Source organism: Heptranchias perlo, chromosome 1, assembly GCF_035084215.1.
Source record: "Heptranchias perlo isolate sHepPer1 chromosome 1, sHepPer1.hap1, whole genome shotgun sequence".
In the NCBI taxonomy this organism is placed as follows: domain Eukaryota; kingdom Metazoa; phylum Chordata; class Chondrichthyes; order Hexanchiformes; family Hexanchidae; genus Heptranchias; species Heptranchias perlo.
The window spans coordinates 120,984,819-121,009,708 of record NC_090325.1 but is presented as its reverse complement, the minus strand read 5'-3'; the positions used below and the strand labels follow the sequence as shown (position 1 = coordinate 121,009,708).

Here is a 24,890-nt window from a genome sequence, read left to right as displayed (position 1 = left end):
CTACATCCCCCAACTCACCAACAGTCCTACATTCCCCACCTTTCCGCTCCCACAAGACAATCAAATCGCCCTCTGTCTGATTACACATTGGTGTCCCCCTCAGCTCATTGCATAAATTAAAAGCCACCACCAAATGCAAAATCAAACTCTCATTTATTGATGAATAAATGAAATTATGCAAACTTAACAGAACTATTCATCCTTGTGCATTCCCTTAATGCCTGTTGTTCGTGTGCCTTTACCTATCTTAGTGCTCCTATGAGGTGCTTCCCCAGTGGCTGGAGCATGGGTGGTGGGAGGCTGCTGGCCTTCAATGGAGGAACGTGCAGATGGCCTTGGAGGACGACCTTGAGCAGCTCTGGGCCAGGAGAGCCCAGCTTCAGACTGCACCATCTCAGCATGGGCTGCAGCAGTCTGGCCTGACTGGCTGAGAGGCAACAACAGGGGCACTGGTGGAGTGGCAGGGGTGGGAGCAGGAATGCTGTCGTCCTGAGAGAGGACAGCAGGTCCGACTGCCATGGCGCCACTGCCACTTTCTTGGGGCAATACATCAGCAATCCTGGTGATCAACTGGAGAACAGATTGCTGGAATGCTGTGACGCCCTGGAAGCCCCGTTCCACAGTTGTCGCCAGAGCCACGACAGCAGCAGTCTGAGCTTCCAAGGCAGCAGTCTGAGCTGCAAATGCAGGAGAAGGTGGCATATAACACCCGCAGCATAAGGGACCTGAGGCTGGACTGGCACGTTTGCACGTCCTCACCCCCCTAGAGGAGATGGTGCTCTGGATCATTGGGTGGGCCATCGCTGCAGCTGTCACAATGTGCCGCGCTGGAGGTCCCAGTGAAGGAGGTCTCTACATATCTAATACTCCTTCTACTTTTCCACATCTCCTTCCTCCCATAATCTTTTCTGACCTTGGATGGCAGATGTTTGTGCTGCAATGGATGCTGTGACATCAGTCATCAGACGCTGCATCATGGTGGGTTCCACAGGTGTGCTGATGGAGGTGACCACCCGTTCCATGTTGGAAAGGATGGGCTCCAAGCTCTGCACAAAGCCCTGCACCAAGTTGGAGCTGAACTCCTCCATGCCCCTTCTCAATATGCGCAGGCTTTCTGGCAGACTTTCCAGTGCCCCAAGCATTTGGTGGTGTACGCCCATCAGCCGTCTTCTGTAGCCTGGCCCATCAAAGTCCTCATCTGACTCCTCTGCAGCAGAACTAGTGAGCGACCTCACCCTCTGGTGAGCTGGCACCTGTGGTATCCGTTCCCTCCGCCCCAGCTCCTGCGCACTTGTGCTCGGTGTCTCACCACGTGCAGATCCCTCCTCTAACCTAGCCTCTAAAGGATGCGCAGTTTCAGTCTCTGAGCTGGTGGAAGCAAGTTTCAGATCGAGTGATGGTGTGGCTTCAGTGTCCTCCTCGGAGGGTGCCGTCATGTGATCTTGGGTATCTGCAATGACAAATGGAAACAGGTTGAGTTGTGGAGTGGGGAGAGGAGCAAGTAAGAGGTGTGTGCTGACAGAATGTGCAGCACGTGAGTCAGAAAAGATTATGGGAGGAAGGAGATGTGGAAAAGTAGAAGGAGTATTAGATATGTAGAGACCTCCTTCACTGGGACCTCCAGTGCGGCACGTTGTGACGGCTGCAGCGATGGCCCACCCAATGATCCAGAGCACCATCTCCTCTAGGGGGGTGAGGACGTGCAAACGTGCCAGTCCAGCCTCAGGTCCCTCCTGCTGCGGGTGTTAGACACCACCTTCTCCGGCAAGACAGAGGACAGTGTGTCAGTGAGGAAGGTATGTTGGTGATGTCCCTGCCGTGGTCGAATAGCTGCCAGTTTGTGTGACTTGTGAGTGGTGGTTGTGTGGCCAGCAAGTGTGGTACTATGCGGGTGAAATGCAGCATTAAGTATGGATGGGCACTGTTTGTTGATGGGTGGGTGGGTGACAACAGGTGTAGTGCGTGGAGCAGTGGTGCAGTTGGTAGGATGTGCCACTTGACACTTGTATTGACTCACCTTGACCACTCGTGTCAAATCATTAAACTTCTTCTGGCACTGCATCCACGTACGTGGTGCAATGCTCCTCGCGTTCACTTCTTGTGCCACAGCCTGCCAATGCCCGTGCAGCTGTAGTCTGGAGTGTCTCCGGCCACATGCTGGCCCTGCTTTGGTCCACGCCTTCTACCAGGGCCTCGAGAGCATCATTGGAGCTGCATGGAGCCCTCTCTCTTGCCGTGCAGCTACTTTCATGGCCATTTTCCCTTCTCCTAGTAAGCTGTGTTCCTGCCATTTGAAATGTGCCTGCACCTTTTAAGTAGTGGAGGCTGCTGATGACGTGCGCTGTGCACGCCCCATTTCCAACTTCCTCATTCTCCGTGCAGCCTCTCAGCAGTGAGGGCCGCGCTTGCTGCACGGAGCTGTCATGGTAAGTAGCAGGCAGCATAAAGTTCACGTGCTGCCTGTATAGGGTCCGTCGGGCGTTGGGGGCATCACCCAGAATGGACCCTTATCCAATTTTTCCACTGTTATCTCTTGTCTTAGTCTATGTGTTCTTTGAAATTACCGTTCTTGACTTAATCTTGCTTCCTGTTTGACTGTTATGAACTTGCTCTAAATTTATTAATGTTGGAATATTACTATTCTGCTGTACAATCTACTCCTGATAATTTGAAGTTGTTTTGTGCACTAAAAATTTGAATTATCCAATAACTTAAATTAGGCAATGTAAGAAAAACAGCAAAGTTGGAAGTTAAGGTTAAAAATTAAGGGGCAATGGAAAAGAAAATTGGGCAATTATAAAATGGGCTTCAGATTCAGCCAAAATTTAAATCCAGATGAATGTTGTTTATTTATCATTAATTGGAATCATTGTATTTTACAGCACAAAAGGTCATTTCACACTAGCAGCAAAGAACAATTCACCCCCTAATTATCACATAACTTGAAATATTAAATGACTGAATTAAGAGTAGACTGTATATTGTGTAATGTTAACCAATATATCATTTTCTTTATTTGTATTTAGATATGATAGCTATTGCTATGTAATTCAAAAATAACAAGTAAAAATGATCACATTTGGAATATGTTTTTTTTTAAACAGATAAGTCTGTTATAGATCTCTCACAGGAAAAATGAACTCTAAGCGCTCAGCTGAGTAAAATGGATTAATACAGTTCTGAGATTTGTGTAGTGTTTGAAATATGTTTTAATGTAGATGTGAGAACTAGCAAAAAAATAAAAGATGCAATGGTTATATTGGCTTATCAACAGGTCACCAGGAACCATTAACAACTATTAACGTGAGTCTTTGTTCCTGTCATGTACAAAACTGTTGGTATCAAATGTTATAGGACAAAATTTAACAGTTTGCCTGTGCTTCATTTTAAAGGGTGAGGCTCTTTTTTTTAAGGTTTTTGCTTCATTTTCCCTTTCTTGATCTCCTCTCACCATACAGCGTTCTTCTGACAGGGTGGTGGGCAGGGACCTGCTTTCAGCCTTCTGTCAATCCCACTTTAAAACCAGCTACCAGGAGGAATGAAGAAATGGCCTGGGATTACTCTCCCTCTATCTGGGGAGTGCCTGGCTTCGGTTTGGTATCTCATAGGACAGCAGTTTGACAACTTGGCATGTGGAGGATTGAAAATACAAACCTACGTTCTGTTACTTGATGGCACAGTGGTTTGAGTATCAACATATTGCATGGGCCATGGATTTTTATTATTTTGTATAGAATTCCACGAAGTTTGGCAATATTTCCTGTTATATCAAATTATCCCCAACACTGTTTCAAAAGAGGATGTGTACATATTTTTGCAATGCTCAGTTTCTACACCCAATGGACAGCGCTGGGCAAATTGAGGAACATATTTTCAGTTAGGGCCTTGCTTTTACACAAGTCATTTGAGTACTGTACTACTTTATTTATTGAGACTTTCATGAGGTCATTAACATTTTTTTATGTAGGATACAGAACTCTGTCAAAGTAGGGTACACATTGTTCAATCCTTTATAACCAGTTTTCTGCTCTGCCAAAATTGGATTTTTAAGGAATCTTTGCAACTTCTGGTCTTAGATACCTGACATAGTCCACTGAACCAGAAAAACATGTTCATTGCTAGGAAACACATCACACTTTCTTTGAAATTAACAGAATTTGGCATGTAATATGATGAAGCTTCTTTTAGGATATAATGGATAATATTTATTTACACTAATTGCATTAGCACAAACAGAAACAATTGGGTAAATTCACCAATCCCATGTTCCCAGCTGGGAGCCATGTTCAGGTCAGAGAATCAGTGTTAGTGTTGCAGCCCTGTCAATAACCAGCACACCGTTTTGAACGTGGCTCCCAACTGAGAGTTTGGGATTAGTGGATTTATATTTCCACTCTGACGTTTCAGGGTGTTTCACCGGTGCATCAGAGTGGAAAATCTCCCCTGGAATTTGTTCAGAATGACACCATTACTGTGCTGTCTCCAAAATATTAACAATATAATATTGAAAAATATTTTAACGTCTGTTAACCTTAACTTTCATCTGGCAATAATGCACACTTCATAAGCGGCTTAATGGGCAGTAAGTCATACTGCAGTAAGTCATACAAACCAGAGGTTCAGTTCTTGATCTGCACTGAGTGAGGTGATCTTAGTAGCTGGGGCTTGACATTTGGCCTCAACACACCAGCTTAGCAAGGGGAAAAAAAATGGACTTCAATGGAAATGAAAATTGGGAAAGATGTACAACGGGTGGCTGAATCAATAACACCCATTTTACACCATCACTCAAAGTCAAAATGATCTCCAATGCCTTCAGGAGAGGAGCAAATTGCAAAATCACAAAAATTGTTGAAAAAATTAATTTCTTTTGCTACCTTATAAACAAACAGGGCATCGCTCAGCTGTCACCACTACAAGACGATTTATCTATGATTCTATTATATAATAAGTTACATTCTAAAGGGAATCATGAAGTTTTATCTATTCAGCCTTAATCTCACTACATTTACTTTAATTAGCTCAAAATATCCTATCAGCTTGTTCACACTAGGAAATACCTTTACTGTGCCACTAAACATTCACTCCCTTCACCACCAGCGCACTGTGGCTGCAGTGTGTACCATATACAGGATGCACTGCAGCAACTCACCAAGGCTTCTTCGATAGCACCTCCCAAACCCGCAACCTCTACCACCTGGAAGGACAAGGGCAGCAGGCACATGGGAACAACATCACCTGCACGTTCCCCTCCAAGTCACACACCATCCCGACTTGGAAATATTTTGCCGTTCCTTCATCGTCGCTGGGTCAAAATCCTGGAACTCCCTACCTAACTGCACTGTGGGAGAACCTTCACCACATGGATTGCAGCGGTTCAAGAAGGCGGCTCACCACCACCTTCTCCAGGGCAGTTACGGATGGGCAACAAATGCTGGCCTTGCCAGCGACGCCCACATCCCATGAACAAATAAAAAAAAGTGCGCTAGTAATGTGAACAAAAAGTACGCCGAGTAAGTGTAATGCCCTCCATTCATTAGCTGATTTGGGCTGTTATCCTCTCTTTATAAATTGTAATGACAAACTAATTTGTGGCAAAGTCCCTATTACACACTGCTATCATTTAAGTGGATTATCTCTACTTTGATCAGTACCAACCCTGTGCTGCTTCTTTCAAATAAAGTGTATAGTTTATAGTAGTAATCATCAAAGTATGCTACCTGTGATGAAGGATCAATGACATGTTTGTGTAAAAATAATGTACTAAAAAACTGAACCATGCCATTAAAGTAACTGAAGATGTTATGCAAATATCACTTTTAACTTTACTCCTGCTATAATTTAATTTAAATAGGTTGGGAGCCGTGGGACCGTAAGAGATTGCACGTGCTTCAATGTCGGCAGGGATGCTGATAATCTTCGCAAGGCAATAGAAGGATTAGGTAGGCATATGTTAAATCTGAACCTGTATTTTTAAATACAGCTGCAATCATTTCTGTGCCAAACTTCTAATTCTAATTATTTGCCACCATTATTTTGGCAGCGGCAGTATTTAAAATGTTTATTTATGTTTTCTCTTAATAAAGTTTGCTCTTGTAGTAAGCTGTTTGATAATAAATAAGTGAGGTTATTAATTAAAGTACACATAATAAATATATTAAAGTCATAATCATCTAAATAAATCTTTGATAGGTGATCTCAAACTCAGAGTGGTAAGAATGTGGAATTCACTACCACATGGAGTGGTTGAGGCGAATAGCATAGATGCATTTAACGGGAAACTAGATTAGCACATGAGGGAGAAAGGAATAGAAGGAAATGTTGATAGGGTGTGATGAAATAAGATGGAGGGAGGAGGCTCATGTGGAGCATAAACACCGACATAGACCTGTTGGACTGGATGGCCTATTTCTGTGCTGTAAAATTCTATCTAATTCAAAGTTACTGCAGAAAAGGTTAGAATAATGTTTTCTACTTTCTTCCTGGTCTGTAAGGCTCAGCAAATTATGGATATAAGAACACAGCCTGGAATTTCCACAGGGGCTCTGTTCTCCTGCTGTAACTCCAGGAACAAGAATGGTCATTCGGCCCAACATGTCTGCCTGTTTTTTTGACAAATCTCAACCACATTTACCCACCTTCTCACCATTGCCAATAATTTCCACAGGGGCTCTCCTGATTTCCCGGCATACCTTCAGTGGAAACCCCAGAGAAATGGTGTATGCAGCCGTGTACATCATTTCTCCAGAGTTTCCACCAACCTTCCCCTGAGGTTACGGTGGGAGATCAGAGAACCCCCACCCCCCCACCCCCCCCATCCCTTTATAACTTTTTCAAGAAACACATCTAATTGTCATTAAATTGAACCCGTTTATTTGGTCAGATTTATTTTATCTTTACTGGTAACTTATTCCGTAGAGGCATTTATCAGCTGGGGGTATTGGGGACTGCCAGTGGCTTTAAGGAGGTTTTCTGCAGTTTCCAAGTGCCAATGCAATTCTCAGAGGGAGGCCTAAAGCAGCACCCATGTGAGACTTGCAAGTTATCATCAAAACCGAGCTAAAAGAGGTCCCCAACTCCTTCAGCTTTCCTTTAGTGCAACATCAGGTTTCCCACTTGAATTCTGCATTGGGACTGCCTTTGAGAATTACAAGTGTTGGTAATACTCCAATGTTGAGGACCTTTCTTTTGTGTTGGCAACCAGACTTTAATGAATATGCAGACAACCTTAAGTTGTGATGGATCAGCCCATATACTGGCCATCTGATACAACTGACTCTGTCTGAAAGGTTTTGCTTTTCACTACTCACTCTACTATCTGCTTTGCTGTAATCTACATTCTTTCATCGATTGTGGATAATTGACAGGAAAGGCCAATAAGAATCTTGAAATGTTTCCAGTCTTTTAACCAGATTTTAAAAGTAGTGCCTAGGGTCTGGGAGGAAGATGGCCATTGCTGAGGGATTCTAAATGGGAAGCATCCACTAGAACCCCAGCTGGTCTATTCCATATGAGACCATTAATGACTGAGTGATCTATTAAGCCAGAGAAGGAATGTTGAGATGCCCTGGAGTAGTAACAGTAGCTGGGCAAAGAGGAAACCTTACCTGTAGGTGGTTATGGACGCTCAAATTTCATTTTAGGGTTTCTCCCATCCCAGAGCAATTTGGAAATGTTGTAAATCTATGAATATTTGCCTGGATATCAATGTGTGGATTTTGTAAAAAAATAGAAATAGAATCAGATGAGGAAGGGAGAATTTTTTTAAAACTCCAAGCAGTTCCATTTAGTGTTTGTTCCATCTGGCCAAGTTCTCTTTCAGAGCTTGAATCATTACACAAATTTACAAATTTCAAGTTTCTGCTTGCTCTTGGTATGTGATACTGAGACCAATGAAAGTCAAAAGTGTTTTGAGAGTTGGAGGCATTAAAGGTTGTTGCTTTCATCTTAGAATAATTTACCTTATATCCCCAAAAGAAATAATATACTTGTAAGTCAAATATTATGGTAGATGAGGTGATTATAAGAGCAGATAAAGGCTTCTTATAATCTGACACCTGCCCCCTGGAAAATAGTGTGCAGAGGCCTGAAGCCTATAACATGCCTGAGGCACTCAGCACTTTCCAATGCATTCACAAGCATTAGGCTCCAAACTTCAAAGTTTGGAATAGGCGCTGAAGTAAAGGCCACTATTTAAATTAAAATAAAATTCAGGTGCCCTGTCCTTTGTCTCCAGTGCCTGCCTATTGCTCATCCCACTGCATATCCAGTGTACCCCTCCTTCATGCAGGAAAAGTGCCGGTGCATAAAAATGCCCCCCTGTTGCCCCCAGCAGAGTCATGCCCGGAGTACCAGGAAATTATTCATATAGGATGGGCTTGTTTTATCTATCAAGGCCAACTCATTTTTCTTGGGCGTATGTAGCGCCAGTGCAGTACGCCTGCCCATGGCACAGGGGCCACATTATTGAAACTGTAGTGTCAGTTTAGCTGAGGTGGTAGTACTCTCATCTCTGAGTCACAAAATTCTGGGTTTAAATCCTACTCCAGAATATGAGCACATAATCCAGGTTTGCACATTGGGGGTACTTTTAACTCACCCTACCTGGCAGAAACCGGGCAGGAGGTCAATTAAAATGAAGCCATTCCATTCCTGCTTCATTTTGGCCGACCGCAATTTTAAATTGCAGGCCGCAAGGACACCCGTCCCAAGCCAATAGGGTCCTCTTTAAATTTGCAGATCTGGCTCTGATGTCGTCGGGGCCTAATCTGTGATTTTAACCTGAGGCCTGAGTGGAGGTGTAGTGTTGGCTTCCCCACCAGGCAAAACCTGTCATGAACAGCAACCAGGGGTAGTAGAAACACTGTAATGCAAATTTAAAACATTTTTCTTTACAGGTTTCCTTGTAGGCCAGGAGGAACAGGAGTGCTCCTCTCTGTCCTGGCTTCCCCTCCTCCAATGGGGATTTCCCTCCCATAGCCTTCCTGACCACTTAACCTGTGCCAGGGACCATTCCCGATGGTGGCCTCCGAGCTGCATGATTTTAGCAGTTTATTTGAGGGAACTTGTTGTGCATGTCCTACGTAAGGATAGTGACTGCACTTCAAAAGTAATTTTCGTGAAGTGTTTTGAGATGTGATCAGGGAGCTCTATAAATGCAAATCTGTTCATCTTGTAAAGAATGGTTACCAATTAATATATATATTTTTAAGAGAGTTCTCTTTTCCCCATTTGATCCTACATTTATTTTTATAAAGGCTGACAACCTGGATATCTATGTTAATTGCCAATAGTGCAATAGAAAAGTAACAGTTAGGAGATAGGGTCAAGCCCTTTCACATTCTGTGAAGGATGCAGCAGAGGAAGACCTCTGTACATGATCATGGAGGATGTAGGGTTTAAATGGAAGAGAGAGGGGAAGTTCACTTTAAAACTCAAATGCCTCAGCAGCTCCAGGAGGAATGACCATTCTACACTGTCAGTTGATTCTTCCAACAATTACTGAACCAAGGCTAAACCCAACAGCTTTCAATGTCAACAGAGTGCAAATCTTAGAAAACTATCCACTTTCTTCAAGTCATACAACCAGAATTCTGAACTAATTTTGCAGTTGTAGTTCAGCGGATAATTACAAGATGTATTGTAAGTGTGTTTGCATCCTTAATTATCAAATATTGTTACTTCTGCTTTTCTCCATGACATGGTGGTGGTAGGGGAAGAAATATATTATTGACAATGATTAATTCTTTATTTAAGAGCAGGATATCCTACAGTTACATTCAAGAGTTTTATTGTATCGTGTTCCTCAGGTCAAGAAAGGGGAAACCTGGTACATTTTGTGTTTGTATAATTTCTCACCAAAATATAAGAAAATATTTTTTTACTGGAAGTAATTGAATTAGCTGCTTGTAGACTGGGGATTTTATTTTGCTTTGTTACTGATTTTCATGGCAATATACAAATAAATGCTTTCAGAATATGTGCCTAAAACCATGTGTTCTTTAACTCCTGCTCAGACTTACAAAAATCCAAGCACCCCTACTGAGAAGTTGATTTCCATGTTTTTTTTAAATCTAATTTTAGGAACTAATGAACAAGCAATCATTGAAATTCTGACACACAGAAGCAATTGGCAACGTCAACAGATCTGTAGAGAATATAAGAGCATCAGTGGACATGTGCGTATAAAGCTTCAAGCTGTTTAGATATTCTGTCAATGGGGATATAATTTTTGGCTCTATAGGATTTATTTCTGCCTTGAATATAGTGCATGCAGATACAATTGTTGTTATAGTCAGTGCTCTAATTATTCTATGTGGCCTGAATAGACACAGTTTGTTTTTAAAAAGGTTATTTTTTTCTCCCCCTTTTTATATAATATAATCCCATCCATCACCTCTGTCAATGTCACTGTACTAATGAGTACTAGGACGTCCTCAATAATGACCTAAGATGACTGTCCTGATTTTGCTGCTTTTTTTTTTCATAATTCTTCTGATTTCTGATTTCCACTCAGGATGACCTCTCCATAACAGTATAGCTAAGATTGGGAACTCACCATAATGGTGAATCATGGACATGAACCCATATTCCATGGTAACTCCAAAATGCTGTACCTTCACATTGACTGACTGAACTATACAAACCACTTATGAATCTGGTTTATTCACCCAGACGTAGTTATATTGCTAAAGAAAATAATACCATTTTCAACATACACACAGTTCCTTCACAGCAAGTTTCTAGTTAGCTGGTATATTTTCCTCTAGTTGCCACTAACTGTTTCATTCACATTAGCAAATGGAGGGAGATATAGACACTCATCAGGGGTTGTCTGAGGAATTGCCAAGTAGAAGAGGGGGAACTTTATTGTAAGAAAGTGTAAAACAAATTAGTGGCACACTCCCCACTGCCCAAATACAGAATACAATTGTCCGCGGTCTGGGAATAGGTTTTCCGGCCACATTCTCCTTCCAGGAAATAATATGAAACTTACGAGTGGCAAAAATAACAAAATAATAGGGAATTAAAAGAAACACAGTCCTCTCAGAACTCAACAGCGTGGTAAGGAGCAGCACCAGGTGTACCTAAAAATGAGATGCCAACCTAGTGAAGCTAAAACACAGGACTACATGCATGCTAAACAACGGAAGCAGCATGCTATAGATAGAGCTAAGCGATCCCACAAACAACGGATGAGATCAAAGCTGTGCAGTCCTGCCACATCCAGTTGTGAATGGTGGTGGACAATTAAACAACTAGCGGGAGGAGGAGGTTCAGTGAACATCTCCATCCTCAATGATGGCAGAGCTCAGCATGTGAGTGCAAAAGACAAGGCTGAAGCATTTGCAACCATCTTCAGCCAGCAGTGCTGAGTGGATGATCCATCCCGGCCTCCTCCCAATATCTCCACCATCACAGAAGCCAGTCTTCAGCCAATTCGATTCACTCCATGTGATATCAAGAAATGGCTGAGTGCACTGGATACAGCAAAGGCTATGGGCCCCGACAACATCCCGGCTGTAGTGCTGAAGACTCGTGCTCCAGAACCAGCCGCGCCTCTAGCTGTTCCAGTACAGCTACAACACTGGCATCTCCTGACAAAGTGGAAAATTGCCCACTATGACCTGTCCACAAAAAGCAGGACAAATCCAATCTGGCCAATTACCGCTCCCTCAATCTACTCTCAATCATCAGCAAAGTGATAGACGGTGTCGTCGACAGTGCTATCAAGCGGCACTTACTCACCAACAACCTGCTCACCGATGCTCAATTTGGGTTCTGCCAGAAACACTCGGCTCCAGACCTCATTACAGCCTTGGTGCAAACATGGGCAAAAGAGCTGAATTCCAGAGGTGAGGTGAGAATGACTTCCCTTTACGTCAAGGCAGCATTTGACCGAGTGTAGCATCAAGGAGCCCTAGTAAAATTGAAGTCAATGGGAATCAGGGCTGGAGTCATACCTAGCACAAAGGAAGATGGTAGTTGTTGTTGGAGGCCAATCATCTCAGCCCCAGGACATCATGGGAATTCCTCACAGCAGTGTCCTTGGCCCAACCATCTTCAACTGCTTCATCAATGACCTTCCCTCCATCATAAGTTCAGAAGTGGGGAAGTTCGCTGATGATTGCACAGTGTTCAGTTCCATTCGTAACCCTTCAGATAATGAAGCAGCCTGTACCTGCTTGCAGGAAGACCTGGACAACATCCAGGCTTGGACTGATAAGTGGCAAGTAACATTCGCGCCAGACAAGTGTCAGGCAATGACCATCTCCAACAAGAGAGTGTCTAACCATCTCCCCTTGACATTCAAGGGTATTACTTTCGCCAAATCTCCCACCATCAACATTCTGGGGTCACCATTGACCAGAAACTTAACTGGACCAGGCACATAAATAGTTTGGCTGTAAGAGCAGGTCAGAGGCTGGGTATTCTGCAGCATGTGACTCACCTCCTGACTCCCCAAAGCCTTTCCACCATCTACAAGGCACAAGTCAGGAGTGTGATGGAATACTGTCCATTTGCCTGGATGAGTGCAGCTCCAACAACACTCGAAGCTCGACACCATCCAGGACAAAGCAGCCCATTTGATTGGCACCCCATCCACCACCCTGAACATTCACTCCCTCCACCATCGGCGCGCCGTGGCTGCAGTCTGTACTATCTACAAGATGCAATGCAGCAACTCACCAAGCCTTCTTCAACAGCACCTCCCAAACCCGCAACTTCCACCACCTAAAAGGACAAGGGCAGTAAGCGCATGGGAACACCACCACCTGCACGTTCCTCTCCAAATCACACACCATCCTGACTTGGAAATATATTGCCGTTCCTTCATCGTTGCTGTGTCAAAATCCTGGAACTCCCTTCCTAACAGCACTGTGTGAGTACATTCACCACCTGGATTGCAGCGGCTCAAGAAGGCGGCTCACCACCACCTTCTCAGGGGCAATTAGGGATGGGCAATAAATGCTGGCCTTGCCAGCGATGCCCACATCCCATGAATGAATATAAGAAAAATTTCAATTGCACAAAGCTGTCATGACCAACACAAACCTGTACCAGCAGTGACAGCCAAAGTATATTTACATTTGCTAAAGCAATAGGTAGCAATAAAGTTGAAATTGAAACAAGCTGTTTTATCCTCTTATCAGGTCATAGCAGGACATCTTCTTAAATAATTTATGAAAGGATTTTGTTTCTGAAGTGGTCAAGTGTAAGGTTATATGATTAATTGATATACCCATTAACTAAATACCTATGTGAGGTTATCATGTTATATTTGAAGATCAGGCAATTTGAGGCTTCTCTATCAGCAGAAAAGAAAAGCTAACCTAATAAAAGTGCCAGCTTGGTCATTGATGGCACCCTTGCCTCAGAGCCAGAAGGTTATATGCTCAAGCCCCACTCGATAGACGGACATTTCAGTGCATACTGCATGAGTGCTGCATTGTTAGAGATGCTGGGGTAGATTTTCAACTTACAACCTTGACGTAAAACCAGCGTTGTGGATTGACCGCCTGTTATAGGAACCGTCCGATTTTTATTTCCATTAATTTGTCTTTGATGGGATTTTAACTGTAGCTTTGTCTGTCTGGACAAGTGGATGTAAAAGATCCCTGAAGAATAGGGAAGTTCTCCTGCTGTCCTGGCTAACCATCTTTCCTCACACACCACCACCAAAACTGATTAACTAGTTATTAATTTCATTGCTGTTTGTGGGACCCTGCTCTGTGCAAATTGGTGCCATGTTTGCCTACACTTAAAATTGATTGGTTGTGAAGTGCTTTAGGATGTGCTGAGGATAGGACCAGTGCTAAATAAACGCAAGATGGAACATCAGGGCATTCCACAGATCACTGTATAGGGCAATGGGGGAAGTCATTGCTGAACAATTTTGTTTAAAGCCAAATAGGGTAATGACTAAATGGTCCTTTTCTATGTTTTTATTATATTTTATTTGGCTGATATGTTTTCCTGTTTCAGAAACTAATTGATGATTTAGAAGGCGATCTCTCTGGTGACTTTAAAAATGTGATCATTGCTCTGGTGTTGCCACCAGCACAATTTGATGCATCAGAGCTAAAAAGAGCAATGGAGGTGAGTTTGTTTTTCTTTATTTGTGAGTTTATTCTTTTATATCATTCGGGAAATAGATTGTCCACTTATCAACAGAATTGAGAACTTTTTTGCACTGAACTCTCCACATCACAAGAGCATGGTTGTACTGAAGTATGAAGTTCATATTGTAAACATAGAACAGAATGAAATGCAGTTCCTGAAGATTTGCTTATATTCAGTTTATATAGCTCTTCCAGTTTGATCCTGTTCAGATCCCGCACTAGTTTTGTTCAGACTTAAGGTATCCTCACTGTGTCATAAATGGTGCACTCCACCCCCATTGTAATAAAGTTCTTGGTAGCCAAGCATTTAGCTTGGAACAGCAAACTGTGCATCTTAATAAATGTTTTGTATTCCAGCATATGATACGTTAAAGTCATAAACCAATCAATGTCTGTTTGTTTGATAGTTGATAGAGGGGCTCCTAATAAGGGTCAGCATAGCTTTGGAGGTCTGATTGCAGGAGACAGCAGAGTTCTGAGACCGCCTCCCTGATGAAGGGTGAGCAGAGAAGAAAGGGCTCCAGAGACATGCCCAGCAAGTGGCAATTTTTTATACCCTTGGGTAGGAGTTGGTCTGCTGAGCCCTGCTCTGATGAAGGTGCATTTGTTCCTGCTTATGCCGTTACTAATCATCCTCATCCTTTAGCCTCCTAAGGGCAAAAGGAATTCCCAAAGAAATCCTTTGCAGTGGGGATTATTTCCAATCATAGACTATCTTGCCTGAATGGTAGATTGTAACAAAATAAAGGGAAATGAGTAGTAAAAATGGCCTCTAAAAATGAAACCTACAAAAAGGTAGCAAAAACAAACCCAAAAGTCCCCAAAAATGCTTCTTCACTGTAACTTGAGTTTGCAAGGGCACCTGTTCGATAGATTTTTTTTTACGGTGGAGGAGCTGGTTCCCAAATCCGAGGGGAAAACGGAGAAGGGAAGGCCCATCGTAATTTGCATGATTTTTGGCCCTTTAATGAGTTGTGTGCATTCCGGCAGCCTCCAGCATTGCCCAGTCAGAAAATATCGGGCAGCACTCAGATTCTGTGCCTGATTTTCCACTCCCCTCTCGTCCACTGCTGGTGTAAGGGAGTGAAGTGAAAAAAATTCCCCTTCCATCAGTCATTTGTGTCAGTGTGAAAGGGAAACTGCTTTGCACCGACATAGGGAAAACCCACGTGAAAATTCACCTACTTGCCACCGTTATTTCGGTAGCTCTGTGGTAACCCCCTTTACGCGCATAAACAGGGTATCCGGCGACCTTCTGCTGAAAGTTAGGGCAACCGATCGGGAGAACACCGAGGAAAATCCCAGCAAAGACGTACAATGTTATATCTGTAGTTTTAAAAAAATAACCTTTACTTAAAAATGATTTACACGGTTACTAGGTGTATGTCTGTATGTAGGTGGATCAGTTCTTGTTAACACAAGAGCATGAAAAACAGTTAGTCACTAAAAAGTAAAATTTCATGTGGCTGGGTGTTAGGTTGTAGTCTTGCAGGTACCAGGCAATCAAAATGTGCACTAGCTTCGTAAGATATACACATGGATATAAACTCTTGAAAATATAAATTTTTAAAAATAAATTAGTGTTATTCAAGTAAGTTCTTCATGTATGAAGAGTTTTAATATTATTATGTACATTTATGCAGCAAGTGAAAGAGTCACGGAATTGAGTTGAGTGAATGCTTCGGGTAATTGTACGAGTCCGCACTGTCATTGGGAGTCTCACCCGGCTACAGTGCATATCGGAAATTTGGGTGTATGCTGCCTGTGATCTTTTGACATGGTTGGGAAATCGTGGACAACGTGTGGCGAATTTCCGATATGCATTGCTGGTGAGACTCCCGGCCAGCAGCGCAGGCTTGTAAAATTACCAGTATTTAATACGTTTTCGCAAAGTGCAGATACGTTTGTGCGCTGATGTGCATGCCTCTCTGACCATTATTAGGTATGGTGAATGACTTGACTTTTGTAAGCTAGTTTTTGCTTTTGACTTAACTATTGAACTCTGGCTGTTGCGTTATTATTGCAGACTTAAAGTTTTACTGTCTGCATTCAAACAAAATGTAGTAACTAAGAAATTGCAGTTTTGCCTATATTGATAAATAGCATTAAAGAATGACAACCGCATACATGAATGATCTATTCACAAAATGGTTATCATAGTATTCATTCATCAAAATATGCCATTCCTGAGCTTCCAGAGAGAGAATGCTCTGTTCTTCTGATCCTGCTTCTTGCCCTTCTGTGAAGAGGTACTGAAAGCCTCCAAAGCTATAACTAGACTTAAGAGAGACTATTTCTAACTTGCCACCCTGGTGTAAAACTGGCGTTGCACACTGGCCGTCATTATACAAACTGCCTAATTTTCATTTCAATGAAGGTGGTAGACGACAAAGCTGGACAGGATAAGCTGCAGGAGAATTGGAATATACTTGGGAATTGGGTAGGCATGTGACAGATGAAATTCAATGTCGAGAAATGCAAAGTGCTCCATATGGGAACAAACAATCTAGGAAGGGGCTATTACTTAAATTGAAAGAAAATAATGTATCTGGAAAATTTAAGGTCTGGGGGTCCTGATTGACAATAGAAACATAGAAAAATTTACAGCAGGGAAGGAGGCCATTTGGCCCACCGTGTCTGTGATGGTCGAAAAAGAGCTACCCAGCCTAATCCCATTTTCCAGTACTTGGTCCGTAGCCTTGTAGGTTATGGCACTTCAAGTGCATATCCAAGCACTTTTTAAATGTGATGAGGGTTTCTGCCTCTACCACCCTTTCAGGTAGTGAGTTCCAGACCCCCACCATCCTCTGGGTGAAAAATGTTTTCCTCATCTCCCCTCTAATCCTTTTTATTTATTCGTTCATGGGATGTGGGCATCGCTGGCAAGGCCAGCATTTATTGCCCATCCCTAATTGCCCTTGAGAAGGTGGTGGTGTGTTGTGATAGCACAAAAATTCTTTTTTCCTGAAAAAATTGGGAACCAAATTTGCCTTTCATATTGCCATATAGGGCACACTGGGCAGCTTAAGATCTCCATGAAAACCAGTCATCTTTCCAATTGGTGGTGTTTACAACAGTATATTAATCAGAAGTAGCATTGGCTGCCTTCCCAGATATCTCTTTAATCGAGTCTCTCCAGGACGTGCCTTTGAGTTGGTACAAACATGGTACATATTGTGCCTCAAGCAGTGCCACAGCTTCAGGTTTGGTCACCTGAGCACATTACCCTTCGCTTCCTGCCACTGAGCCAATTTTGGATCCAACTAGCCACTTTCCCTTGGATCCCATGGGCTTTTACTTTTTTGACCAGTCTACCATGTGGGACCTTGTCAAAAGCCATGCTAAAATCCATGTACACTACCTCACCCTCATTGACTCTCCTTGTTACCGCCTCAAAAAATTCAATCAAGTTAGTCAGGCAGGACCTTCCCTTAACAAATCCATGCTGACTGTCCTTGATTAACCTGTGCCTTTCTAAATGACGATTTATGCTGTCTCTCAGAATTGATTCCAATAATTTGCCCAACACCGAGGTTAGTGAGGTAATCCTGCCACTTTATAAATCATAGGCGTGACCGCACTTAGAATACTCTGTACAGTTCTAGTCACCGTAGTACAAAAGGGATATTGCAGCTATTGAAAGGATAAAGACGAGGACAACCAGAATGAATGAGGGGATGGAGGGATTGGATTATGATGAACGATTTCGTATATTGGGCAGGTTCTCACTAAAAAAAAGAGAAGGTTGCGAGGTCATGTGATTGCCGTTTTTAGGATTCTAAAGGGACTAGATAATGTAGATCATGACGAGTTGTTTCACCTCATGTCTGGGTCTGTTGTAGACTAATTGATAGAGATTAATTGCTATGATTAGTCAACAACTCCACTATGGTTGCACATTACGACTACCAGGATGGTAGAAGATGAACGACATAGACTTTGGTCATTTTTCATCCAGCAATTCCCATGTTCCTATGTTTCCAGGAGCTACAGTAAGTTGTGCAAATGGGAGCTGGAAGTTACAAAAGGACATAGACATACTAATTGAGTGGGAAAAACTATAATAGATGGAGTTCAATGTCTGAATGTGTGAGGTCATCCACGTCAGATCCAAGAAAGACAAATCGGAATATTTTCTTTATGGTGAAGGACTAGGAACTGTGGAGGAGTAAAGGGATTTAGGTGTCCATGTAAATAAATCACTGAAAGCTAGTGTACAGGTACAAAAAGTAATTAAAAAGGCTAATGTAATGTTGGCATTTATCTCAAGGGGGTTGGAATACAAAAGCAAGGCAGTTATGCTTCAGTTGTACAGAGCCTTGGATCAGACACCATCTGGAGTACTGTGTTCAGTTTTGGGCACCGAACCTGAGGAAAGATATATTGGCCTTGGAGGGTGTACAGTGCAGATTTACCAGAATGATACCAGGGCTTAAAAGGTTAAATTATGAGGACTGGTTGCATAAATTCAACTATTCTTTTGAGTTTAGAGGTTGAGGGGTAATCTAATTGAGGTCTTTAAAATGATAAAGGAATTCAATAGGGTAGATACAGAGAAACTATTTCCTCAGGTGGGGGAATCCAGAACAAGAGGGCATAATCTTAAAATTAGAGCTAGGCTATTTAGGAATGAAATCACAAGAGGTAATATACATCAGGAACTCTCCTCCCCAAAAGGCTATGGATGCTAGGTCAATTTAAATTTTCAAGACGGAGATGGATAAATTTTTGTTAGGTAAGGATATCAAGGGATATGGTCAAAGGCAGGTCAATGGAGTTGAGGTACAGATCAGCCATGATATAATTGGATGGTGGAACAGACTCAAGAGGCTGAATATCCTACTCTTGTTCCTATGAACAGCCAGGAGCGACTGAGGACAGATATTGGGAGTGTATAGCATACACTGGAATCTTTTCTCCTAGTCTTAAGATATGGCGCTCCTTTTATCCAACTTGGAAGGATAAAAGGCTGAGTAGATCCTATCTGAATTTAAATCCAAGATATTTAGGTTCTGACTCCAGTGCTTAACCAACTGAAATGCACAATATACCCTGAGCTTAGAGCGCTGCGAAAATACAGACCAAGATAAGAATCTGTATTGTACTATATCACTGTTTTATTGCCATGAAATACATAATATTGTTTTTAAATTGACCCTGGTAGTGAATGAGTCAATGTGTTGGTAGAAGAAATGCTTTATCATTACCTTACTAAAGTCACGACAACGGACATACTGTGGTTAACAAATTGCGGATATAACTGCAGTGAGGAAGAGAGGTTTTTTTTAAAGAGGCAATGTATGTATGAGATAAAAGGAAAGCAAGCTAGAGAAAGAATGAGTGTGAGATTGTGTAAGAGTGTGTGTATGCACATGAGAAAGTTATACAGGAGGTTCGCACATTGTCTGAATTGCCCATCTTGTTTCAACACATGAGTTTTTTTTAAAAAGGGGGCTGATTTTCCTGTTCTTGGGCACATTGGATCGCCTGAGCACTGTGCATAGAGGAATATTAGGCAGGGAGGATTGTATGCCATAGCATATAATAGTTTAGAGGTTATGGTACTGGACAAGCCACCTGGAGGTTGTGAGTTCAAATTCCACCCTAGTAAGTTGTGAAATTGAATTCTGGTAATTTGTTCGCTGGCATAAGATACAAATGTTCATGGAAGCTGCTGGATTGGCATTAAACTGGTTTACTAATGTCCTTCAGGGTAAAGACCTGACATGTGACTCCAGTCACACATTATCTGGTTGACTGTTAATGCCCTCAAGGCAACTAAGAATGGGCAATAAATACTGCCTTGCCAAGGTTACCTGCATCTTAAGAACCAATTTAAAAAAGAAAGGGAGCCTGCCCAATTTTTCCCATCTGTTAAATGGACAGAAAATAGGATGAGGAGAAGGGTACATAACAGTACTCTAGTATTACTGCTTGGATTTCTGCCTGCTCCAGTCAGTCTTACAGACAAAATTACATGGCAGTGGAAAATACTGCAGACCCTTGTAAACTTTCTCATCCAGAGAGTGGGGACAATGGGGAAAAGACATTCAGAAATAGAAATAAATCTTAATTTTTGCACAACTTTTGTTCTGAGATTTCCTTTAATTTAATCTCTTTAGGGACCTGGCACAAACGAAAATTTGCTGATTGAAATTCTCGCTTCAAGAAGCAACCAACAATTAAAAGAAATAAAGGAAGCCTACCATTCAGGTATATTTTTTTTCTACGAGGAGTCCTTCACTATGTTCAATACTTGCAATACAGTTGTGGTTTTAGAACTTTTATTTTTATTCAAAACGCTAGTTGAGATGGATTGGAAGACATGCTGGGGGTAATATGGGCATGTCTGTTTTTTAACATTACTTTCAATGTTTTAGCAAATAATCAATGCAGATTGCAAAAAAAGCTGAGAACAGTTTGTGAACAGACTAATCAAATTGACAGCAGTGTTAACAGGTATACCATTTATTTATGGAGCTCCAGCTGATTCACTTTACAGGTTAGCAGGTAAAATGGATGTTGTGCAGAGCTCCCAGATCATCAACAAAAAACTTCACCCTGCCCAAAACTAACAAGAAATCGTCGTATTGTAAGCATTTACTATTCATGGTACTAATCTCTGCTGTAACTTTCTTCTTTCATTACTGCCTTAACTTCTGAAACAGTTGCAAAAGTGATAAACCTACTGGTAATTGTGAATGTGAGGGACATTACAAACCATTGAATCTGCAGAAACACTTTGAGAGGAGTGCTTGCAATACATAAAGTAATTTATGTTTGAATTGAGCCATGTATTTTGTATGTGCTTAGGAAATCTGTATTTTTGGCATTTATTTTCACAATTTCTGATGCTCATTTTTTATTGGTGATTTTAACTGCCTGGGACTTTAAAAAAAATCGGAGTAAAATTGGAACATTTTATGCTGATAGAAATCAGTCTTTACAGTAGTGTAGTACATGTACTGGGAACGATTAAACACCTGCACAAAATGCTGTCGGGAGAGACAATGGGCAATAATGTAACGACCATCAATACTGTAAGTGGGCTTTCATGTGTAAAAACTGCAGTCAACAGCACATGTGCGGTTCTCTCTCCATTTGCTGCACTTGGAAATATAAACTGCCTGACGTACCTTGTTCCAATGACATAGGCAACCCACTTTATCCTAGGCCTTATGGGCTGTTGCTAGAATTGGTGGTTCCACTTCTGCCTGGTGAAAATGTAAGCTGGGTAAATTAGTGCCAGAGGGCAAGCTGGCGCTACACTTCCAAAACCAGCACTGGAAAATCAAAGTGTCCATGGAACGACAACATTGGGCTCCATTTTAGCACCCGCTATCGGGTGCATTCCTGGCGGGGGGGCTCCGAAAATCGGGGAATGCCGGAGCGGGTCAGGAGCCCGGCTCCAACCCGTCCACTTCCGGGTTCCCCACAGACGCGCCGACGTGCGCGCGCAGCCCCCGCATGTGGGACTCCCGCAGGCAATTAAAGCCGGCGGGGTGCCACTTAACAATGTTTATTCTTGCTATTTCAGGTCATTAACAGATCTGATTAAGGGAATATGTCAAGAGGGGTGGGATTTTAGAAACAACTGGGACTGTATCCCATACTGGGGGAAACACTCCCAGTTGAAATGGACGTGTTGCAGCTATCAGCCTGTGGCAGCTGCAAAGATCCATTTGACAGGTTGGGGGGGAGACCCTCACTCATTGCAGGAGGCCACTCTGTCACTTGGGACAAAGTTTGGCCTCCACCATTCCCCTCCTGACAAGAAAATTCACAAACTTGCACACTTACCCCAGGATCCAGAGACATGTACCTACCTTGCGGACCCCCTCAGATGTACATCTTCCGGATGGGGGCCGCCGTAGCTGCAGTCATGACCTCCTCGGAGGGCGAACAGCATCACCAGCCTCGCTGGCCAAGCCGTCCACCTCTGACACGTGGAGCTCCACAACACAGTGTTGTGACACGTCCACCTGCACAGCAGGAGGGAGGGCAACCACAGAGAGAGATGCGTCGCAGGGGGCACTACCCTCGCCACAGGGTCCACAGACCGAGGCTCAGCGTCCTGGACCTCTCTGAGCAGCAGTGCACACGGAGGCTCAGAGTCACTCGACATGTAGTCGTGGACATCTGCAGCCTCCTTCATGCCGACCTGCTCCCGGCTGGCCCGAGCACCATCTTCTTACCTGTCGCTGTCAAAGTCACCACTGCCCTCAACAACTTCTCCTCCGCATCCTTCCAGGGTGCTACCGGGGACATCGCCAACGTCTCTCAGTCGTCTGCGCAAAAGAGCCCTGCAAATAAACCTACACCCACTTTGCAGTGACACAATAGGTGGCATCAGATGTGGGTCTTCATAGTAATCCTCAGGAAAGGGCATTATTGCACAAACCAGACAAGATTCGCAAAGATGTGGCAGTAGTGGTGCCAATATAATATGTGATGTGAGTTGGTCAGAAATCAATAGAAGTAAAAACCATGACAAACCCTCAAACACCCTTGTGCAACCCTTTCATGCTCACAACACGTTTGCCTTATGCTTCCTACTGCACATATGTGATGCATGCCCTGTGGCTGCAGCACAGGTAGTGGCAGGTTGAGTGCGGCTGACCGTGAAAGAGATGCATGAGAGGGTGAGTATGAGATAGATCCATGAGATTGTATGAGGATTGGGTTGAATGGTAGTGGCGGGATGAGTACTGGCGAGGTGAGTAAGTGCAGGTAAGATGAGGATGAGGTTTGAGTGGGTGTGAGGGGTGATGTGACAGTGTAGTGTTGGCAGTGCAGAAGGAGATGTGGGGTGGGGGCGGTGATGTGGCAGATGGAGTGTAGGGGAATGAGTATGTGTACTCACTTTGGCTGACCTACTTAGGTCATTGCAGCGCCTCCTGCACTGTATGCAGGTGGGCGATATGTTGGTGGTGCAGGTGACCTCCTCTGCCACCTTGAGCCAGGCCTTCCTGGTGGCAGAGGCAGGCCGCTTCCTCCCTCCCACCGGGGGGAAGATCTCTGTCCTCCCCCTCCTCCTCACCCCATCTAATGATACCTGGAGTGAGGCATCATTAAACTGGGAGCAGCCTTCCCCCTGGGCTGCTCCATGCTGTATTTTTTCCTATTTGTTGCAGCATCAGTCAGTGGAGGACTGCCCCTTTAAATAGAGCTCCTCCAGCTGACAGACCTTACTGCGCATGCTCAGTCCGCCCGCTGCGCAGATCAGCAGTGGGGAACCCGGAAGAACAGGTAAGTGGATCCAATTAGGCTGCGATCGAGCGCGGGGCAGACTGATTTCACCGGGCGCGTTACCCACGCGCCCAATAGCCCCCCTGCCGCGAACCCGCAGCCCTGGCAATATCGAGCCCATTATCACCAGTAACCTTGAGTGCTACTCAGGGTTTCTGATTTTAAGAATAAAAATCAACACCAGATATTTTACTTGGTGCTTTATTGGTTAAATTTGAAAAGTGTAACGCTAGCAATTTCCTCAGGGCTTCTCTATTCTCAGACAAGGGACTGAACCTCAAACCATTCTGCTGTGTATGAGTCATAAAAACATTTGCCATTGAGCCCCCAGTCAGAGAAACCCCCCCAAGGAACACTTCTGTTTGCAAATGCATACCTAAAAAATTATATTTCCAATTTTGTTGAAGGGGAAGGCCACTGGATGGATTTGGTTATGACAATCTTAACATCTTCCCCCTTCCCATAATCATCCATCATGTTTTTTTAAAATAATAAGCAAACCTTAGATTTAGAAAATATTTTAATTATGGGAATTGTCGATGACATAACCACCAACTGCTTCAGTAGGATCTGCCACACTGTTCACACCATGAACTTGCAGTGACATCATTGACAATGCAACAGAAGTCTTGACTTTTGTATCAGCCCTCATGTTTAAGAGAGAACTTCTGGTAGAGTGTAGCAATTGGTACTGGACCCAAACTTCATTCTCACAGTATCAGATTCTGTCAAATTTAAAAGAATCAAGTGAAATCATTGTTATTTGGACAAGTAACAAATTGAAACAACAAAACACAAATGGTTTCTGGTCAATCAAGCCTGCACTTCACGTACAGATCCAATGTGTTGTTTTTACAATGTAGCTAATGACCGTCTTTCATTATCTGTACTTGTGAAGTTCTGCTCCTTTGTTATTCTACCAAAAAAAATGACGTAGCAGCTGAAATTCCAGAGTCCTGTCTTACACAGTGGAAGTGTGGTGGACTAAGACTCCTATGCACTCATGGACAAGATCGCTTATCAATTCCCAACTCCCGAGGGCAGGGTCGTTTAACATAGAGTGGGCAGCCCATGCCTGTAACGGTACATCAGAGGTACCTGCTCTGATCCGCCAGCGGAGGTCAGAACAGCCCACACCCAGTCTGCTACAGGAATGTATATGCCCATTCCGGCCTAAAACAAAAGGTAAGTTTTTTTCAGGTTCTAAGGGAGCCAGAGGCATTTTTATAAAAGTAATCGATCCCCTCCAGGATTGTTTAACTTTTGTATTGGAAACTTTTGGGACCTTTCCTGGGCCTCACTGGAGCTCGCACCAGCTCTCGGCTGTCAAGAGCTTGGGTTCGACATTACAAAGACATAATGGGCGGAATTCCTGGGGTAGCCTGGAACTCCCCCAGACAATGACCCTTGACATGGAGGCATGGGTGGAAGATTGGCTTGCTGCCCCACCCTGACCTGAATTTTGCGCACTTCTTGCATGGGACCTGCAAATCTGAGTTCCATCCTAGATTCCAGCTA

The 24,890-nt window shown here is 43.3% G+C and overlaps 1 protein-coding gene across 1 annotated transcript in view; it reads left to right on the top strand.

Annotated features, from left to right (window-relative positions):
• The first annotated feature begins 2,379 nt into the window (after positions 1–2,379).
• anxa3a (annexin A3a) overlaps positions 2,380–24,890 on the top strand; it is a 46,477-nt gene continuing 23,966 nt past the window's right edge. Inside the window, exons 1-5 of the mRNA XM_068004541.1 lie at positions 2,380–2,426; positions 5,855–5,942; positions 10,084–10,178; positions 13,987–14,100; positions 20,246–20,336. Coding sequence (XP_067860642.1) covers positions 2,424–2,426; positions 5,855–5,942; positions 10,084–10,178; positions 13,987–14,100; positions 20,246–20,336 — 391 coding nt within the window. The 5' untranslated portion in view covers positions 2,380–2,423. The remainder of the gene's footprint in view (positions 2,427–5,854; positions 5,943–10,083; positions 10,179–13,986; positions 14,101–20,245; positions 20,337–24,890) is intronic.